At 34.5% G+C, this 22,223-nt stretch overlaps 1 protein-coding gene and 1 pseudogene across 1 annotated transcript; one reads left to right on the forward strand and one right to left on the reverse strand.

The window, feature by feature from the left end:
- The first annotated feature begins 398 nt into the window (after positions 1–398).
- Positions 399–1,917, forward strand: LOC120202091 (probable isoaspartyl peptidase/L-asparaginase 2). Its single transcript, XM_039202571.1, has 4 exons — positions 399–636; positions 784–1,017; positions 1,151–1,237; positions 1,318–1,917. Exons 1-4 carry the CDS (start codon positions 475–477, stop codon positions 1,810–1,812), a joined length of 978 nt encoding a protein of 325 aa, XP_039058502.1. The 5' UTR covers positions 399–474; the 3' UTR covers positions 1,813–1,917.
- A 2,285-nt stretch (positions 1,918–4,202) lies between these two features.
- Positions 4,203–7,704, reverse strand: LOC120202061 (annotated as a pseudogene).
- Positions 7,705–22,223: the final 14,519 nt, after the last annotated feature.

A 22,223-nucleotide genomic window follows, 5' to 3' on the forward strand; every position in this document is an offset into this window, starting at 1 on the left:
ACTTTTTTTTTTTGAAAAAATAAATAAGATCTCCATAGATTTGACTAATGACTCCACTAAGTAACGCATAATTTTCATTTAATCTTATTCCACCATTTGAAAATCACGACACGATAGGCGAAGACTAATAAATTTCCAGCATGGCTGCAACTGTAAAAAATTGAAGGTAGAAATGAGCTCTATATAAGCTGTCGTGCCCCGTGATGTTTCCATTACAGACAAAGGTGTTTAAATCACATTGCCATCCTCCAAAACAAGCAGGACATCATAGAGAGATATAGAAAGAGAAAAGATTCTCCATAGCCATCCCTGATTCTACCCAAATTTAACTCAGATTGCAATCTACCTCACAGTTTGTTTCAAGTCCGTCATCCTCTATAAAAGGGCTCCAAAGCTTTTAGTTCTTTACACAGCGAAAAGCTCTTGAAAGAGGCGAAGGTGAGCGGCAGAGTTTTAAAAAATCAGACAGAAAAAATGGGTGCTTGGGCAATCGCAGTGCATGGCGGCGCTGGTGTAGACCCAAATCTCCCTAAAGAAAGGCAAGAGGAGGCTAAGAGACTTCTCACTCGTTGCCTTGATATCGGAATCTCTGCTCTCCGCTCTAACCTCCCCGCCATCGACGTCGTTGAACTCGTCGTACGTAACCCTTCCCTTAAGTTTCATAATCTAAAACGGGAGATTCCACTTTGTAAATTTAACATTTGACATTGGTGAAAACTGTAAAAATGGTGACTTTATATTGATAAATATAAATATTTGGGATTTTGGTTTTGGTTGGTATAGGTGAGAGAGCTGGAAACGGATCCTGTGTTTAACTCCGGGCGTGGGTCCGCCCTTACAGAGAACGGAACCGTGGAAATGGAAGCCAGTATTATGGACGGACCGAAGAGAAGATGCGGTGCCGTTTCGGGCTTGACCACCGTTAAGAATCCGGTATCTCTTGCTCGACTTGTAATGGATAAAACACCGCATACGTATCTGGCCTTTGCGGGTGCCGAAGAGTTCGCAAGGAAGCAGGTCTGGTTTTTCGCCAGTTTAGCCAGCAGTTTATGGTCCCGAAGTTTTTGTTTTTCTGTTTGGAATCTTCGATTCCCTTCTCACGTGCTTATGAGCTTAGCCACATACAATTTCATGGTTGGATTCTGTGCAGGGCGTGGAGTTGGCGGACAATGAATATTTCATTACGGAAGACAATGTGGGGATGCTTAAGTTGGCCAAAGAAGCGAACTCAATCCTGGTACATTTTGTTTATTGATTCCGCTAATCACGTGATGGGGGACCATGTCTTACATTTTTCTACTTTTGTCATTTGATCAGTTCGATTACCGTATCCCGACCCTCGGGACCTGCGGTGGCGGCGCTGCGATGGAAAGTCCTATACAGATGAACGGTCTACCAATAAGCGTCTATGCTCCGGAGACAGTAGGGTGCGTGGTGGTTGACAAGGAGGGTCACTGCGCTGCCGCCACCTCAACCGGTGGTCTCATGAACAAGATGACAGGAAGGATCGGTGACTCGCCACTCATCGGCTCAGGGACTTACGCGTGTGACTTGGTGGCCGTTTCATGCACGGGGGAAGGGGAAGCCATCATACGAAGCACCCTGGCGAGGGAAGTAGCGGCGGTGATGGAATACAAAGGGTTGAATCTGCACGAGGCAGTGGAATATGTAATAAAGTACAGATTAGATGAAGGCAAAGCCGGACTGATTGCTGTGTCCAAAAATGGTGAAGTGGCTTGTGGGTTCAACACCACTGGTATGTTTAGGGGCTGCGCCACCGAGGATGGGTTCATGGAAGTTGGTGTCTGGTGAATATATTTGGGTTGAGGTCCCAAAATGGCTTTCCTTTTCGTGATTTTACTCGTTCAAGCTCCACTACTACCTGGTTTGATCATATAATTAAGTGAAACATTGTTATTGTACTGCCCCCAATAATGCAAATTATTAATTTTCTAGTATCAAAGGCGTACAGATGATTTCTAGAGTAGTGAATACATTATTACATTACATATAGTCTGTTAATCGTTGCTGCCGTGACTGTGGCCTGAAATAGAATCTTTGGCGGACTGAAAGGCTTTAGGTGCTGCATCAGCTGCACCAGCCTTGTCGCTGGTATTTGGGGTATCACGAGTCAAGTGGACCACTCCCACGTTCTTCATTCTGGGTTCTTTGTTTTCCCCAGGAGGTGATTGTATATCTACAGTATCCACCCTGATTTCAGATGTTCCTTCTTCATTTAACCTTTCAGTTCCCTACGTTATATTGACAACCACAGTATTAAGCAGTAGCAGATAAAATTAAAGCAAAATCAAAGACTCGGCTCTACCTTGGTGTTCATGTTGCAATATTAAGAAAGTAAAACAAGAGTTGAATCAATATGGAGTATGGGGTGTATGATTTTAGGTGTTTAGTAGTATAAGAAAGGTATAGGTTATTTAGTGTTCCATTTCAATGTTGATTTGGGTGGCACTGGCAAGAGGAACTGAGTTGGGACACGTTTCACTTTTGGCATGAGTTGTCAACTCCAGCTTGCATTGCTGCCGGTTTACTAGACGCGTGCCGAGTTTCTCATTTTGGGTGCCTCTTGACTGTCCATCGTAGTATGGGTGTTTAAAAAGTTAATTCATACACCGATCGAATTAATTTTTTTAAAATTAAATTAATTAATTTTGTAATCAAATTGATTTTTATAAATTTTATTAACCGAATCAAATAAAGTTTGTTTAATTTAATAGTGATCAAATTAATTAAAAATTTTATTAATCTTTTTAGTTAAACTAATTTTAGTTTAATAGAAGTATTTTTTTATTTGGGTCAAAATTTTATTAAGTTTTAACAATTTAATAAGTTTAGTATGGTTACAAAATAGATTTTAATTTTTAATAGGTTTGAGTAGGGGTGTAAACGAGCCGAGTCGAGCTCGAGTATTGCTGAGCTCGACTCGACTCGAAAACTCGCGAGCTTAAAATTTTTAAGCTCGACTCAAACTCGAAATCCTAAACTGAAGCTCGTGAGCATCTCGAAAAGGCTCGAAATGAAAAAAATTCTTAAACTTAACAAGATTGAATCCTCAAACTCGAACTCGAACCTGAGCCTTAAATACATGAAAGCCTTATTGTATTTTAAAAAAAATCAACACATAAATGTTAATATTATTAATAATTTATTTTTTAAAAAATAAAATCTTAATATATTATATTTTCGAGCTACTCACGAGCTTTTTCGAGTCGAGTATCAAGTAGATCGTTTCGGCTCGTTAAGAATTCGAGTCGAGATCGAGTTCGAGTCGAGTCCATTCGATCCGAGTATTTATCGAGCCTTGACCGAGTCGATCTCGAGTAGCTCGCGATCTGTCTCGTCTCATTTACAGCCCTAGGTTTGAGCTTAAAGTATGTATTTATTTATTTATTTTAATAGAACTTAAAATATACATATTTAGAATTGAATTAAACGTTGATCCAATATTAAAAAAAATTATTTTTCTACTAAACTAATTTGAATGGCCGACTGTTTTACCTAACTAATTCAGTCCGATTAATTAATTCGGTTAAAATGGAGAAGTGAACACCCAGAGTACCATAGATGTCAGTAATTGATTCAAAAATATTTGAGCTAGGCATATATGTATTAACAAAAAAAAAATAAAGTAGGTACAAATAAAATTAGAAGATAAAAGCCGTCAATAAATAGGGTAGGACAAACTTTTTGAGGGTGTCTAACTTTCGAGAGGCTGTAGATCCGCCAGTGATGGATGCTCCCCAAGCCCTTCGACCCTTTACTTGGGCACAAGCTCAATTCCCCAAGTGCACTTGAACTTTAATTTGCCATTTTTTTGTCAAATGGTCCTCCAACTTTGTTAAGTTCTCCAATTAAGCCCTCCAAATCTTTAGGTCTCCAGATCAACCGGGATAAACCACAGAACAACACGATACATGAATGTTGTTAGAAATTTCGACCAATCGTGCAATCAAGAGATTCCTACTTAAAAAATGTTGTCCTGATTGTTTCTACGATGCCCTTCGAGACATGGGTTTAAGGCTTGAATGTAGGTAGAATTGTAAACATGAAAATGTAAATATGCATGTATCTTTCTGATGAAGTAGCAAAATCACATTATTTGAGAATCCAAAATAATCAATGAGAGAAAAAAACACTCGAGATCTTACACTAAATTTCCTGAAGAGTATAATTTCCTGAACAGTAACATGTTACAACTTAAGGAACATGAACTCTTCCACAGCTGAAATTTCTCTTATTTTCTTTAATCCGTCTCTGTTGGGTTCCTCATCCACACCAATGGCCATTACAGCTTGTTTCCTTGGTGCAATCCTACAAACACTCATGAAATTTACTTTTGCATTTTCCTCACCTAGTATACTGCCCACCTTCCCAATGATCCCAGGTTGATCAACCTGCCTGCACAGTATCATACTGCCTTCAAGGCTTACATCAACACCAAAGGATCCAACTTTGGTCAAATGGGGTTTCCCATTTTTCACCCTTCCATCCACTGTTATCTCACCTGAATCACACACTGCACTAGCAAATTTAGATTCCACGTTGGCAATTCGAACCTGGATGAACTCGAATGGCTTCTCAGGTGAACCATCCAATACTATACGCTCTTTGGTTAACTTGAGTCCTCTCTGTTTAGCTATGAAGTCAGCATTCACTCAGTTCACAAAAACACTAGAAATTGGCTCAATTAGACCCTTGGTTATCATAGCTCGGAGCAACCGAGTGTCGAGATCATCTGGACCTCTAGCTAAGTCGCCTTCACAAACTTCACACCGCTTCCACCTGCAACCAACTGCACTGCCAATCTACCCAGCTTCTCTGTCAGCGCAACATATGGGGAAAGTTCTAGAAGCACCTGTGATATTAAAACAAGAAAAGTTGAAATGCATATGATTCCCAAACAAAGACAAATATCCAAGAAAATTGTAGACCATCTCAATGAAATTAGCTTCTGCATTTTTTTTTTATAAACGATACAATACTTTTTGCTTTAAGTGAACAATTATTTAACACTCTGAAAACAGATAGGGTAATCCAATCACCATTCATAATGCAAAAATAAGCATATACAAGAAAGAAAAAAACAAATTTCAAAGATGGTACCTCAGTAGGGACAATTGGGGCGTTTACAGCGGTAGTGGCAAGGTCCCCTTTCAAAGCCCCAACAACAGCTTCAGCAATTTCAAGGGCTACACCTTCCTGGTAACGATATAGGGCAGTAAAATCAATATAAGAAAGAGGTAGAAAAAGGGTAGAAGCCAAATTAGACAGTCAATTAGGTACCTGAGCCTCTGTGGTACTAGCACCAAGATGAGGAGTTACAGTCACATACTCATGCCGCACTAACTTATTCTCTTGTAGAGGAGGCTCTTCTGTGAATACATCAAGTGCTGCCTGCAAACAAAGAATATAAATGAATGTTCAACCAACCAGCAAGCAGCAGATATCTTCTTAGTTATAATTTTACTGTTTCTTATCAAGCACTTGCTCTGCCTTGAAAAATACGACACAGTTTTTACCATGAAAATCAATGGTTAAAATATATATAACCAAGAATCATTCTGCATATCCAGGATTAGTTCCATGGTTTCTGTTAACGGCTAACTACATGTAATATTTTGTGATTCTTAGCTCATATCATATATCATGTAGCAATGAAAAGAATAGTGAAAAGGCTATAAATTAAGCTGAAAGACTCGTGATATATATGAACATATACCTGCAGGGACGGAGCTATGTTGGGGCCCAAAGGGGCCCCAGCCTCTATAAAAATTTTATATATTCGATAGATTTTGGTGTAATAATATTTTGGTTCAAGTAAAAATAAGTATTCAATTAAAAAAATAAAAGAATTTATTAAATATTTAATCAAGTAGGGGACAAACTAAAGAAGGATAATCTCATGTTCTCAAATTTTTTGGTCAAATAATAATTTCGATTGTAAGTTTAAATATTGGACAAATTAGGTTTTTTTCTGAATTTTGAGTTTAAATACTAAATAAGTCATTGTATTTTTTTCTTAAAATGTTCAATATTTCGGCTTCTGCCAATCTTTAATCCTAGCTCTGTCACTGTATACCTGAGCGACTATCCTTGCATCTAAGGCCCGTATTAAAGCTTCCTCGTCAATAACACAACTGCGGGCCACGTTGACGATACGAACCCCTTTCTTCATCCGAGAAAAAGCTTTATCATTGAACATTTTTGATATAGCAGGGGTGAGAGGCATGTGCATGGTAATGAAATCAGCAGTTATTAATGCTTCTTCAAAGGTCACTTGGATCCGTCCAGGGAAATGGGAGAGAAACAAGTTAGTTGGGGTATCCCTTGTGGGGAAAACACTTGCTGTAATGGGGCTTGGGAAAGTTGGTTCTGAAGTAGCCAAGCGAGCCAAGGGACTTGGAATGCATGTAATTGCACATGATCCTTATGCCCCAACATACTTGTTTCTCTCCCATTTTCCTGGACGGATCCAATTCCTACTTAAAGTTAGAAATTTAAGACATTGAAAAAAATTCCAACTTTCAAGTCATTCCTTCTTGTTTATATAATTTTCAAGTTTCAAGCTTTTTTGTTTTAAAAACTATCGACAGTCAAACTAATACATTACATAGGTACCAGTTTGTAACCATACGGCTACAACAAAATATACATTTTAAAACACTAAAAGAGAACACAAACCACTTGAAGAAATGCCTAAATGACGAAAAAAAAAAAGAACAAACCCGCTTTAACAGAGCATCAGCCTGGGCAACATTCCTGGCCATAGCAGCAAGAAAGCAATCCCAAGTTCCACTGCCGCAGTGGTATTGGCTGTAGGCGCGTTAACCACGAGACATCCATGTTCCGTAGCAGCCGATATATCCACGTTATCAGTCACAATCAAAGCATCACAAAGTGAAATCTTGGTGCAAAGCTCTTCGGGACTCAAGTGGTAAGAGCAATCTACGTTTGCGAATGTTTTAAGCAGTTGGATACCGGCGTCACCGAGCTTATCTGCCACAAGGACGGTGGGCCTTCCGCCGGAAGACCATGGCTAGGACTACAAGAGCTTTCGTTTTCTGGGGCGAGAAAAGAGGGGCGAGAGGGAAGAGAAGGGCGCCATGAGAAAGAGAGAGTTGTGTCGGGGGAGATGGTGAGGTTCCATGAAGATATTCCGTACATTGCTGATTGGCTCTCACCACACCTTCTCTCTGTCTGTAGCAGTGTTAGATTCACAACACGTAGTACAACGATTGGATAGAAGATTTTTGTCTTAGTTTTTGAGGTTATAAAATTTTGGTTTATCACTAAAATAAGGTGATTATGTTCTGTTAGTAAAAAAAATATTGACAATTTTAATAATTATATTTTTATATAGGTATACCATAATGTTTAAATACCTCTTAATCGTAACAAATATTTTAAGAATTTGATTTAATTCGTTGTACACTATGTTCCTTCAAACGCTAACATTGCAATTTCCTTTTTATAAATTAAAAATACTTTATATTTTACATTACTATTATAAGTTGTTCGCATATTAATTCAGTTCAAAAGATTGAATACTTTTTAAAAACAATAAATTTATTATAAGTGTTACATATTTGAAGAATAATCTTTGGAAATTGTTAATTTTCTATCTATTAAGATTTCCGGACATGCTTCATTATTTACCGGAATTTTCTAGGAACACATGACCTCCATGTGTAAAAGTACCCTTGAGTCCCCGACCTCCGAATAATCTATAGGATATAGATGAAACCTCTAACAGATTTATATGATTTATCCGAGTAAAATCTAAGTTTTGACAATCAAATCTATTCAGTGTACTTACCTACAAATAGCTATAATGATTATATGTTGACAATACCAACTATAAACACTACAAATACCCTGCAATTATAAATTAGGGAGATCCTAGCATCCATACTCTCCACATATATTCTCCGTCAAAATCAGAAAGGGTGAACTGCCAACAGTCGGTGAGATCAATTTATTCCCATCAACAAATGATATAGTGAGCATGGACATGGATGGACCAAGGGAGTAGAGTTGAGGGCAATCGACCCCTAAAAATATCATATTGTCATATATTTTAGATATTTTCTTTGTATTTTCTATTGATAATCTCTTTTCACTCCTATAATTTTATAATTTCACCATTTCTATTTTTTTTAAAAGAATTCTCCAATATCTCACTCAAAAATCAAAATAATTGTTGCGTGTTTGAGTGCTACAAATTAAAAGCAAATTTGTGCAAGTATACACAATCGAACAAGTAATATAGTAGTAAGTGAGTATCGTCTCCATAGGGATTGAAGAGATTTCCAAGTTAAGCTAATGCACCAAAAATATATGAATTAAATATAGTCTATATGGCGATATAAACAAGTGAGTAAGAATGTTGTGGAAAAGTATTGAAGTGTGTGTCGTAACCGGTTTTCGCCCGGGTACGAATTTTTTATTTGGCGGGAAAAGTGATGTGAATAAATGGTTTTAAAATGTTTTAGGAGTCGCCATCGACCTTTTGGGTCAGGTAGGTCGAATACCTAAAAATTATCTTTTAAAATAGTTTTTAAGAAAACATCAGTTAAAAGATAAACTGATCTGCGTTTAACCAAAAATTCATTCTTTTTAGAAATAAAAAGGGATTCGTGGTCGGTTACGTTTAGAGAAGGATTAGCACCCTTACAACTCCCAAAATTGGTACTTATTAATTATAAATTGTCTCTATTATTGAAAATTTAAAAGTTCAAAAATATATTTAATTCATAATTCTGTTATTTTTATTAATATAATTTTAAGAAAATATATTAATTTATATATATGTATATAAATAAGATATTTATTTATATAGAAATATCAGAAAATGACTTCTAGGTGCTTTAAGACAGCTCTTTTCTTAATATTCATAAATAAATAAATAAATATTAATAAAACATTTATGAAAAATATATATAATTTATAAAAAGTAAAATATTTATTTAAAAATATCAGAAAATGGACATCCAGTTATATTAAAAATGTCCTTTCTTAATATTTAAATAAATATTAAAAACAATAATTTTCCTTAATAAAATAAAACAATATGTGTTCTATGGTTTTTATAAGTAGGATATTTATTTATTTTTAAAATATCAGAATAGAACATCTAGTTGCTTTAAGACTACCCTTTTCTTTGATATTGAAAAATAAACAAATATTATTAATTTATAAAATTAATTAAATAGTATATATTAATATGACTAAAATAATAATAAAATTAATAAATTAAATATATAAAAATAAAATAAAATTGCAATATAATAAAAACAAATAAAATTATATGATCAAAATATAAAGTATTGAAATTAAAGATAGAATTCAACATGTTAAGAAATCTATATCCTAATAGTTTAATTTAACCTTAATTATTTATTCAGTATTAAAATATTAATTACTAAAATTAAATGGCCTAATTCGAATTATTATAAAAATATAATTACTAATAGTGTAATTAACCCTTAATTATTAAACAATGATTAAAATAAATATTAATTAAATGATAAGGGACTAAATCGATTATTTACCCTAAATATATATTTATATACTGGTATGGACTAAAACACAATAAAATAAAATTTGAAGACTGAATTAAAATATATGAAAGTTTATTGTAGTGACTAAATTATAATAAACATAAAATTTAAATAACGAATTAAAAGGCATAAAAGTTGATTTCAGTGACTAAAATGGAAATTTACAAAGTCATAGTGACTTCACGTATAGTTTGACCATACGGGATTTTACACAAATACCCCTCCCCCAAAACGACGTCGTTTAGGAGGGGTATATAAACCCCAAATAGCCAGCCCTTCAGGCCAATCTTCTCATTTCTTCTCTTCTCGTTCTTTCTCTAACTGAGAGAGAATAAAAAACGCTCTACCATCTCTCTAGGTTTCCCTTACCGGAGGGAAACCAGTCGTCGGTTGGCCGCTGTGATTCGACGGCGATGACCACCGCCGGCCACCGTAACGGTGGTCGGAAAAAGCTAAAATATACCAAATCGAAGGCCTAAAATTCTTAAACCCGAATCTAGCCCTCTTTTCTCCTAAAATGCCTTTAACCGAAGTAAATCTACGATTATACCTTCGAACTCCTACAATTTACGGCGACAGTTGGGTTATCCGAAGGCAAGTTCTCTCAATTTCTTCTCTTTTCTTTCGGTTTGTAGTCGTCTGGGATCGTTGTTGCTTGCTGTTGGATATTCTTACTCCGTTCGTCCCTCGTCTCCCCTTGTGTTCTGTCGTGCTTGCCCTCTTTTTTCTCTTTGTTGCTGTCTATTTTTTTTCTTTTTGCAGGTGTGGTCATATAGTCTCGAAGAGGCTCTCGTCAGACCAGTCAATAGAGGAAGCTTTGGTGAGTCACCGAGCTATGTGGTGACTCACCCGAATAGCTACGACGTGTGGGGCGCTGGCTCTTCTGGAAAGCTAGGTGAGGCAGCAAGCGTCGGCAACAGATATTGGACCATCTAACGGCGGCAGGGACGTGGCCCTCTGGAAGTAACGGCGGCGGCTAGGACATGGCCCTAGGGTTATGATACCCTAGGGTTTTATCTGGAAAGCTGTGGACCGTTGGATCAAACCAGATCCAATAGCTGAAATTGATGCTGGCGACTGAAAAAGATAAAACCCTAATCAGTTTAGGGTTTCTATTAAGCTGGCTCGAATTGGGCCAGAACTGGGTATTGTTGTAATTGGGCTCCGGGTATTGGGCCTGTAATATGTAATAATAATATTTATTAATAAAAATATAATAATAGTAATAATTATAATAATAATTATAACAATTATAATAATAATTATAATAATTATAATAATAAAAATAATAAAAATAAAACGGGTAAAAATTTAATGTCTACAGCTGCCCCTCTTTGTACATTCTTGTGTTAACAAGAATAGGGTAAAGACGTAAAGACAATAAATTTTTGTTCAGTTGACTTTTCTTGATTAAGATGGAAATGTTGAACAAGTTCTTTGTTTAGATTAGTTCTTCTCATTATGAACTCTTCAATTCTTCCACTAGGGATGATAATCTATTTTCTTCTGTGGTGTAATATAGCAAAAAGTTGAACAAATTCTTCTCATTATGAATTTCTTCTCCTTCTTCAGATGAGTTCTTCTCATTATGAACTCCTTCTCATTATTCAGATGAGTTCTTCTCATTATGAACTTCCTCTGAAAATGTTAATACTCAAATGAGGTTCTTCTTTCATTCAACTCTATAGGTGATGAATCAAGCTAAGGTCGAACAAGTTCTTCTCATTACAAACTTCTTCTTCCTCTTCAGATAAGTTCTTCTCATTATGAACTTTATCTGGAAATGTTGGTGATGATCTATCTCTTTTGTGACAGAGTCATACAAAAGGTTGAACAAGCTATTCTCATTATGAACTTCTTCTTCCTTCTTCAGATGAGTTCTTCTCATTATGAACTTTCTATGGAAAAGTTGATGCTGATCTATCTCCTTCTGTGATAGAGTCATGCAAAAGGTTGAACAAGCTCTTCTCATTATGAACTTTTCTGGAAATGTCGATCCATCGAATGATGAATTCAAACAAAAGGTTTGAACAAATTTTCTCATTATGAACTTCTTATTCCTTCTTCAGATGAGTTCTTCTCATTATGAACTTTTTCTGGAAAAGTTGATCCATCGAATGATGAATTCAAACAAAAGGTTTGAACAAATTCTTCTCATTATGAATTTCTTCTTCTTTCTTCAGATGAGTTCTTCTCATTATTAACTTTTTCTGGAAACGTTGATCAATCGAATGATGAATTCAAACAAAAGGTTTGAACAAATTATTCTCATTATGAATTTCTTCTTCCTTCTTCAGATGAGTTCTTCTCATTATGAACTTTTTCTGGAAAAGTTGATCCATCGAATGATGAATTCAAACAAAAGGTTTGAACAAATTCTTCTCATTATGAATTTCTTCTTCCTTCTTCAGATGAGTTCTTCTCATTATGAACTCTACCTGGCATGTTGATCCATTGAGTAATGGATTCAAATCTTTGCTAAAATCTTTGAAGTTCCTGTCAAATATTCAACATGGATAAAATGAATAAAAATGCCCCTATTTGCAAATATCTAAATATGATGCATGAATGTTAAGTTCATCTTTATTTGATTTCAAAGTGGTGAACTTAGTCTTCCTTCACTTGGTCAAAATATCATTTCAAGCTGGCATTTCTGATTTGGAAGGGCAATCTTTGTGTTTTCTTTGTTTCATGAAAGTCTCAGAAAAATGTTTCATTTATGGAACTCTTGTCGTAGTCAGAACTATTACCTTGATGCCCTATTTTGTCTTTGATAACATCGGCTTTCTTTATCTGGACTTGTGTAGAAATTCAATAAAACTTTCATCTTTGAAAAGAGAATCTATCATCTTTGGATAGTGTAGATGTAGATATGCCTGACTCAGTAGGGATTAATTAGGATAAGAGAGTCTGTTTTGATTTGACTCTTGAAACACATCACCAGGAGGATTTATCCTAATTCTTTTCATGTCTCCATATCTATTTGGATCTTGAACAAGGCAACTTGGACCATATCATGTCGAGATGCTTAACAACAACCTGTCGTTGGATCCACTAGTTTCTTGTTGTTAAAATTTCTACTTCCCTTATGTGGAAAGAAGTCTTCATCATATCTCATTTCAAACCTTGGGGTTGAAAAAGACAAACTTCATCTTGGATCAATAAATGGAAACCATATGATCACAACATTGGTTCAACACCATAATTACTGGTTTGTAAAACATTTGACAACACATTCATCATCTCATGTGGTTTCTGCTCGGATTGATGTTCAGGGAAACTCTTTGCACAGTGTTCAAAGCTTTTGTATGATGTCACCAGACCACTTGAGAACAAACTTCAATGGGAATACAAATGAGATGTTGGCGTGTTTCATGACCAAAAAGTTGGTCAAATTCACAAGATATGCTAGTGTCGAATTGAATAAGAGACACTGAACGATCTTGATATTATCTCAGACAAGGGTAAAGTGTGATATCGATCACGATTTCTTCTTTGATGAGCGTTGTATGAAGTAAAACCATATCAACTATAGGAGCCATGTATAAAATGATATCCATGGAATTCTTGCCGCTGGGGATGAAATGCACATGATAAAACCAAATGGATGAAAACTCAATTCAGCCTAAATGACAATGATAACCCCAGTAACAACGGGAAAGATTAATATACGTAAGCCGAGCCTCTTTATTCAATGTCATCAAAACTGATGTGAAAAACAGCTTCGTAACCCCAACAGTATGGTTGAAACTAACTGCCAAGAATCTCAAAGAAATATTTTCAATTATCACCGATTCAGAGAAAGAAAAATTCAAAACTGAGATTTTGAAGCACTGAACCCTGGATCGAATAGTCTGCTTGGGGACCAAATTCAAAGAACATGCTGTCATGTGCCACATAATTAAGAAGATTGGGTATTTGAAACCGTACTTGCTGAGTAGATATTTGTTCAACACAAGGACCCTAATACAACTACCTGATAAATGAAGCAATTATGTATAGTCAGCTCCACTGTCACTGTTTCACCATTTTCATTCTTCATTTCTTTTCTATCTCATTGGAAATCTTTGCTCAAATCAATGATTTTTTTATAAGATGATATGGGCTTTCAGCATGCCCCCACATTTGCTGATACAAACGTTCAAAATGCGTCAACATTCTTCATTCTGATTGAAAGGGACTTTCAGCATACCCCAGCATTTGCTGATTGTTGACGTGAGCTTTCAAAATGCCCCACATGTATCTGTCTGAAGTAACCTTTAAAGTGCCCTAACATTTGCTGATACAGATGTTAAAAGTGAGCTCAACCTTACTTCTTGTGAGATGAGCCTCCAAGAATGCCAAAATATTCATATTACTATGAGCCTTCAAAATTCCACACCATTATATTTCTGATTGAAATGGGCTTTCAAGATGTCCTGTATGGATATGTCTGAATTGGGCCTTCACAATTCCCCTGACCTTCTAAACTGTAAGGTCTACTCTCAATGTTTGTTTGATTTCAATATCATGATCCTCACGAGGTCCAATTTTTCTAATGCCCCATTGCGGGTACTCGTGGCTCTATCCGTGCCCGAAATCTGTTAATCTTGAATGCTCTCATTCTGATATTACAAAACATCAATGTTATCAAGTAATTTGAGGAATTCTCTTTATGTTGTCACAAACTTAAGAAGTAATCAATCATTCTGACATAAATGTCTGAGATATGTGCCTCTTCAGAATGAGGTGCCCATTCTTTGGATCTGGAGGATCTAATTGGACAGAATTGTATAAATTGCTTGGTAATTCATTCCAGGCTGACATAGTGAACCTTGTTTTCAGTGAAGGTTATTTCTGGAATATACTTTTCTGTGGGAGAGAAACCAATTTATGTGAACAGTAATCTGATGCAATAGTAAGACTACATATACAATGGTAAAGGCTTTTGAAAAATCTGTACTCATGCAACATGTTGATTCTGATAACTACACATCTGATTATGAAGCGATCTTTCAGGATGATTTCAAAGATATTGATAGTTCTTCTGATACCGAGGAAATCCTAAATTTTGATTCTGATGAGGAGAATAAACTGTTATACTTGACGAAAATGGGATTCTTAGAGGCTGAGACTTTAATAACCGTGGAGAGATGTGGTCCATATTCATCAATTGCAGAATTGACAGATTTTATATGTGCTGCTCAAATGGCTAAGGCTGCTGATGCACTTCTTTCAGGAAAAGATAGGAAGCCATTATGCAATGACCCCAATTACAAGAAAAGGCAAAACCCGGGCTATGATTTTTGGAAAAGGAAGAAGCAGAGAAAGCTTGAAAAGAAGCTTATTAATGAAGACGATTATGCAGTTCATCTTTCAAATCCAATGATTGGTTTTGGGGTTCCTACCGAACCAAATCAGATAACTCAAAGAACACTTCCAGAAGATGCTATTGGGCCTCCTTATTTCTATTATGAGAACGTGGCGCTTGCTCCAGTTGGTGTTTGGACCAAAATGTCACGGTACTTATACGATGTAGAGCCAGACTTTGTAGATTCAAAGTATTTTTGTACTACTACACGGAAAAGGGCTACATTCATAATCTGCCAATTGAGAACAAATTTCCTCTTATTCTGCTTCCTCCATGTACCATACATGATGCTTTTCCATTGACAACAAACTGGTGATCTTCCTGGGATCCAAGAACAAATTGAACTGTTTACAAACATGTACAGGAAGTGCCAGATTGACAGAAATGATTCGTAAGGCTTTTGAAGCTTATTAAGATAAGCCACTTTCGAGTGTCCAGACATATGTTCTTGATGAGTGCCGAAAATGGAATCTGGTATGGGTTAGAAGGAATAAAGTTGATCCACTTGAACATGATGAGGAGAAAATACTTCTAGATTTCCCTAAAAACCATACACGAGGATCTGTATAGAGGCATGCTCCCTGGTGGTATCAATGTCCTGTCTCTTTTCTCTGGGATCAGTGGTGCAGAGGTTGCCTTCTACCTGTCTTGGCATACCTTTGAAATGTTCAAGAACTGAATGTGATCGTTTGGAGCAATTGATGAGTAGATTTAACGGACTCGACCTTGTTGTCGGTGGCATCCAGTGTAACAACCTTACTAGAAGAAATAAACATCATAGGGATGAACTAGAAGATTTTTGTTAGTGCATTTTCTTGCAATGACTGCTACAGTGAATGTCTCTTCTGCTGCTCCAAAATATGCACTGCCATATCCCACTCTTCCCGAACCATGGAAAGGTTTGGCTGATAGTAAAACTGGTTATCTCAACTTTTGGAATCCTGTAACTAATGTTACCTAATATGAAAGGCATACAAGTGTAGAATTTGTTCCAATGTCTTATTTAAGTTCAACAATCTTCTGAATGACATAATGAATATAATCCTGACAAGGAAAATGATCGACATGGAAGAAGTAGCAATGATGTACCAAGACTTGAGACCAGTATCACGGTATAACCAGAGTGAAAGTGGTAACTTGTTCATTCCCATAATACACTTAATGGGACTTATAACTTTGTGATTGGAGAATCTGCTAGAGACATGGATTGATGGCTGGGGAAAATAATTTGTCTGGTGATGCTTATCGCCTTGAACATGAGATAAGTGATAATATTTCTTGATGAATTGCTAATAATGTCATAAGAGAGTGTCATGAGTTCAATTCCCCAAACTTCCCGGCTTCTAAGACCACTTGATTTCAAGAATGCTTCATCATTTTGGTCTGACTTATTATTTCTACAATAGATGTAGAATAGGCAAGAATCTACTTTAAGGACCTTCCTCATTTAAGACTGTCTTGTTTGAAAAATGTTTTTCCTCATTTCTTTATCAAAGAATGACAGAATTTTGTAAAATGTTGCCTATCACAGGTTCATAATAAAATCAAATCATAAGTATGAATTCAAAGAATATCAAAAGAATCAACAATTCTTTAATGTTTGAGAATTATAGTTCTTTGACAAGTATCAAGATTTGGTTTGGTTTCAGGATGGCTTTCCTATTTTCTATGGTTACATCTATTTAATATGTCACTCATCTATTGCTCTTTGTGAACTTTTTCACATGCCTCACTTTGAGGATTTGGTATTTTAACCGGATACGTACAAAATGACGCAACTAGGATTGCCAATTACTAGACCTTATAGAGTCCTTCTATTTCAATTCTTTGAAATTTTTCATTTAGACTCATCTAATCAAAGTAGTGCGAAAATATCGGTCTAAAAATGAAATTTCTGAGTGCTTGTGTGAAGTTGACTTTAACAGGTGTTTCGTAACTCCCTTAGTCCATTTGTTAACACATTTGCCATTTTGGCTTGTTGAATTCAGCTTTATTGTATATATTAATATAATCACCTTTATCAGGTTAATTAAAACTTATCCATAAAGCCGGGGCGATTAAAAAATTGCTCTAGAGGGATAGTTTTATTGTATATAATAGTATAAATAGATTAGCTGAATATCATCCATAAAGTCGGGGCGATTAACCATTTACTCTAGTGGGACAACTCAAGCTTTATTGTATATAATAATATAACATGGGTATCCAAATCCAATTTCTTAAGCTTGTTAAGAAGAACCTGTTATAGTCTAGGTGTTTTGGTGGAATTCAGAAAATCTCTTCGTTAGAGTTCAATTATCAAGCAACTGACTTAAACTAGATTTACCTATTTGTAAAAATTATATTCATCATCGAACGTCATCAATAGAAAAATATTCTAATCGGTTTTGTAATGTAATACACCAATGATGCCCCATGTTGTACGCTCCTATATATAAATACCAAGCCTTTTTGTAATTCCTTTCAATAGGAGAAGGCTATCTCATATTCGTAATAGGATAGTGTTTGGGTGTATTTCTTTTGAAGTAAGGTCAAGGGTCCTTGTTTTTCTGGTTTTCAATCTTGATATTTTGTCAAAGATTATAACTCTAATCATGAAGAGCTTTTTAATCCAGTTGATATTCAAAGAACTGCAAGATTGCAAAATTGACTCAATGCTCATAACCTTAATAAGCAACAAAAATTTATTTATTACACAAAAGGCGGAGAAAGGAACAAAAAACAAGTTTAAACAGGATACTGGAAATAGAAAAGTACTACAGTGGTAGATAACAACTTCCACTTGTTTATTTAGCCTACCCCATCATTCCAATAATGTTGGGTGTGTAATTGGCCCAAGCTTTTCCTCATTTTCCCCCCATTTCTTGATCATCTTTTGTGTCAACTTATTTGGGTAAGCCTTCAGATACACAACTCTTTGCTTTATTCTGAGCAGTCTTCATCATCATCTTTTTCTTCTCTGGATGGTAATTGAGCTAATTTTTGGATTAAGGATAACTTTTACTAAGGATGACAGCCTTGTCCTGATTCTGAACACATATTGTGGCTGTAATTGGAGTAATATTCACTAGACTCTTTGTATCCAGACTCTTTTCAATGGTCTTCAGAAAATTTAATACATGCGTTTGAGGTTTCTTCAGAGTTTCGTCTTTCTTATTCATTCTTAAACCTGTGGGCTAGTCTCGAATTACCTCTCCTTTTACTTTTTTATCATTTATAATCAAAGAAGTATTGAGAATTGAACGTTTTATCTTTGGCTCAAGTACTTTGTTTTCTTCATTTTCTACGGCATGTACTTTACTTGTTTTGATACTACCAACTCCATTTTGATGTTTAATTCTCGATTGTTTGACCAAAACAAACTGATCATCCACTTCTATGATTCCCTGAACCAAAAGGTCTTGAACTCGTTGTTTAAAGCGATCACAATTCTCAATGGAGTGTCCTTGGGTTCCAGCGTGATAATCACAAGAGAGTTTCTCATTATACCAACTCGGGTATGGAAGCAACAAAGGCTTAGCTCGACATGGAGTAATAATCTGGGCTTTGAGTAACTCAAGATATAACTTGCTGTATGAAACTGAAGGAAACTTGGGTAAAATTTCCCCTGACATCACTGTCACATTACAATTGTTTACTCTGCTTTCTTGAAGACCTTGTGACTGTTTGCTTTGTTTAGCTTTCTTCAATGGTACTGAAATTTCTTCCATGCTTCTCTTCAACTTGATCTTTGTCGCATTTTCTGGGGTCATACCCAATTTTTGGAGATTTATCAAATTTCCACATTCCCCGACAAAGTCTTGGTCATTTGTTTCCATTGTATCAGCTACATCATTCATAATCCCATTCAAATCTTTCACAACAGGATCCTCTAAGGGTTTCTCTCCATGGATTACAATATTCAACAGGTCCATCAATTTGGTAAGTTGTTCCTTTGAATCATTCTGGAATTTTTTCACTTGATCAGTCATCTTTTGTTGTGTCTTAATAAATTGCTCTTGTAGTTTCTCGATTCTACCAACCCTTGCTAAAATCTCATTTATGGCTATTATCCTTCTTTAGGAAGACCAAGTTAACTCCACTTTGATTCTATCATGGAATTCTCCATGAATTATTCCACGTTGTCATGATTAAATACGTGTAGAATAGTTTGAAATAAAATGTAATTATGCAAATATGCAAATGTAAAAATGAAAATATAAATATAAACGTAAAAATGAAAAAAATACAAAATGTAAATGCAAATGTAAATATGTGAATGTAACAATAAAAATGCAAATTGTGCAATACAAAAGCAAACATAAAAGTATAAATGAAAATGTAAAGATGCAAAATGCAAATGCATGTAAGAAAAGGTGTCACTCAAGAGTGATCATCTTAGAACAGATTTCATTGAACACAAAAGTTTCCGTGCATCAAACAAAACTTTTACATGTAGGGGACAACTTTCATTCCTAACTTCAACAAAACTTTACATATATGGGAATACTTTCCCATTTTCTTCTCTAAAGCCAAGTTAGTATATCAGCTTATGGGCCATATTGCTTGTTTGGACTGCAACTTCTTCCGTGACATTTTTTTTCTTCATCTTCTGTGTCAATTCTTGGAGCTGCTCATTTTCCCTTGTAAGAGAACCTTTGTGTTCAAGAAGTTCTTGGACAAGATATTCATATATGTTGCAGTTCTTTTTTAGTTTGGTAACCTCTGTTATCCACTCTTCTGGGGTACTTCCTAGGCCAGCATTTTGAAAGGCTTGACTGATCTTCTGGAAATCTTCATGCATGGTTTTCATTTTTGTGCTCAATTTCTTGTTTTGATCCTTCAAATAACATGCTTGAGCTTCATAAAAATCTCCTTTATTCTGAATGCCCTGACTGATGCTCTTACCATAGACTGCTTTTGGTATCAATCTGGCAGGATCTTTGTGGAGTACTTTTGGTATTAATATAACAGGATCTCTATGTGCATTGCTCGCTTCTATCCTCGGAGTTTCCTCAGGATGTTTTTCCTTGACCGCATCATATTTTGTTTGATCATAAAACTTTTTGTCCATTTACGATTTCTTTCCAATTTGATGAACAGTCTTTCAAGTTACCTTTTGGTTATGCTATGATTATGCAATGCAAACAAAAGAAATCAATATAAACAAGTTAGAGCAAAATGTATGAAAAATAAAAATAAGGAAGGAAAAAAATAAATTGGTTAGTATCAATTAATGGAAAGAGAAAAAATTTCTATATATCAAGGTATAAATCCTAACCTCATGCTTTCTAGTTCCATGCTTTGTTTGGAAAAATTAACCTAACTGCATGATTTCTAGTTCACAGACATTTATTCAGGAAATAATTAACTAAATTAAAAGCTAGAGTTCATTTCTCCTTTGTGTACACCTATTTTGGACTAAATTTCGGCATGGCTTCAGATCGGAAGAGTTTCTAGGGTTTACTATATGCAGAGTTTCAGTTATAAGAGTAAAGGTACCCGAATTGTCTTTGTTAGTGTCCCTTGGGCTGCTAACCCTCAATCCTAGTCCATCACAGACTAAAGCGGATCGAGTTCAATTCGAGGGGATACACTTCTCTATGCCTGACACGGAGAATAAATTCTCACGAAGACATACATCATATGAATCCCGAAAGCTACTTGCTAGGTCTGACACGGAGAATAAATTCTCACGAAGACGTCACTTTCACTCCCACTTAAAAGGGACAAGCTTGATTATAAAGCTTATGTTATGCAATGCAAGTATTGTGTGTGAGGAGAAATGTTCAAACCTCTGACAAACAAATAAATAATGAAAATAAAATACTTGAAAATAAAATAAAAATATTAAAAAATAATACACATATAAATATTATGAAAATAATAAGTATATATAAAAATTTTAAAAAGAAAGAATTATAAATTAAATATATGAATTTTTAATTTATAATTAATAGAGACAATTTATAATTGATTTTAAAGCTTAACCAGTCCCCAGCAGAGTCGCCAAGCTGTCGTAACCGGTTTTCGCCCGGGTACGAATTTTTTTATTTGGCGGGAAAAGTGATGTGAATAAATGATTTTAAAATGTTTTGGGAGTCGCCACCGACCTTTTGGGTCAGGTAGGTCGAATACCTAAAAATTATCATTTAAAAGAGTTTTTAAGAAAACATCAGTTAAAAGATAAATTGATCTGTGTTTAACCAAAAATTCATTCTTTTTAGAAATAAAAAGGGATTCGGGGTCAGTTACGTTTAGGGAAGGATTAGCACCCCTACAACGCCCAAAATTGGCTTATTAATTATAAATTGTCACTATTATTGAAAATTTAAAAGTTCAAAAATATATTTAATTCATAATTATGTTATTTTTATTAATATAATTTTAAGAAAATATATTAATTTATATATATGTATATAAATAAGATATTTATTTATATAGAAATATCAGAAAAGGACTTCTAGGTGCTTTAAGATAGCTTTTCTTAATATTCAAAAATAAATAAATAAATATTAATAAAACATTTATTAAAAATATATATAATTTATAAAAAGTAAAATATTTATTTAAAAATATCAGAAAATGGACATCCAGTTATATTAAGACTGTCCTTTCTTAATATTTAAATAAATATTAAAAATAATAATTTTCCTTAATAAAATAAAACAATATGTGTTTTATGGTTTTTATAAGTAGGATATTTATTTATTTTTAAAATATCAGAATAGAACATCTAGTTGCTTTAAGACTGCAATTTTCTTTGATATTGAAAAATAAACAAACATTATTAATTTATAAAATTAATTAAATAGTATATATTAATATGACTAAAATAATAATAAACTTAATAAATTAAATATATAACAATAAAATAAAATTGCAATATAATAAAAACAAATAAAATTATATGATCAAAATATAAAGTATTGAAATTAAAGATAGAATTCAACATGTTAAGAAATCTATATCCTAATAGTTTAATTTAACCTTAATTATTTATTCAGTATTAAAATATTAATTACTAAAATTAAAGGGCCTAATTCGAATTATTATAAAAATATAATTACTAATAGTGTAATTAACCCTTAATTATTAAACAATGATTAAAATAAATATTAATTAAATGATAAGTGACTAAATCGATTATTTACCCTAAATATATATTTATATACTGGTATGGACTAAAACATAATAAAATAAAATTTGAAGACTGAATTAAAATATATGAAAGTTTATTATAGTGACTAAATTATAATAAACATAAAATTTAAATAACGAATTAAAAGGCATAAAAGTAGATTTCAATGACTAAA

The sequence above is a fragment of the Hibiscus syriacus genome, unplaced genomic scaffold (assembly GCF_006381635.1).
Source record: "Hibiscus syriacus cultivar Baekdansim isolate YM2019G1 unplaced genomic scaffold, ASM638163v2 tig00008146_pilon, whole genome shotgun sequence".
NCBI lineage: Eukaryota > Viridiplantae > Streptophyta > Magnoliopsida > Malvales > Malvaceae > Hibiscus > Hibiscus syriacus.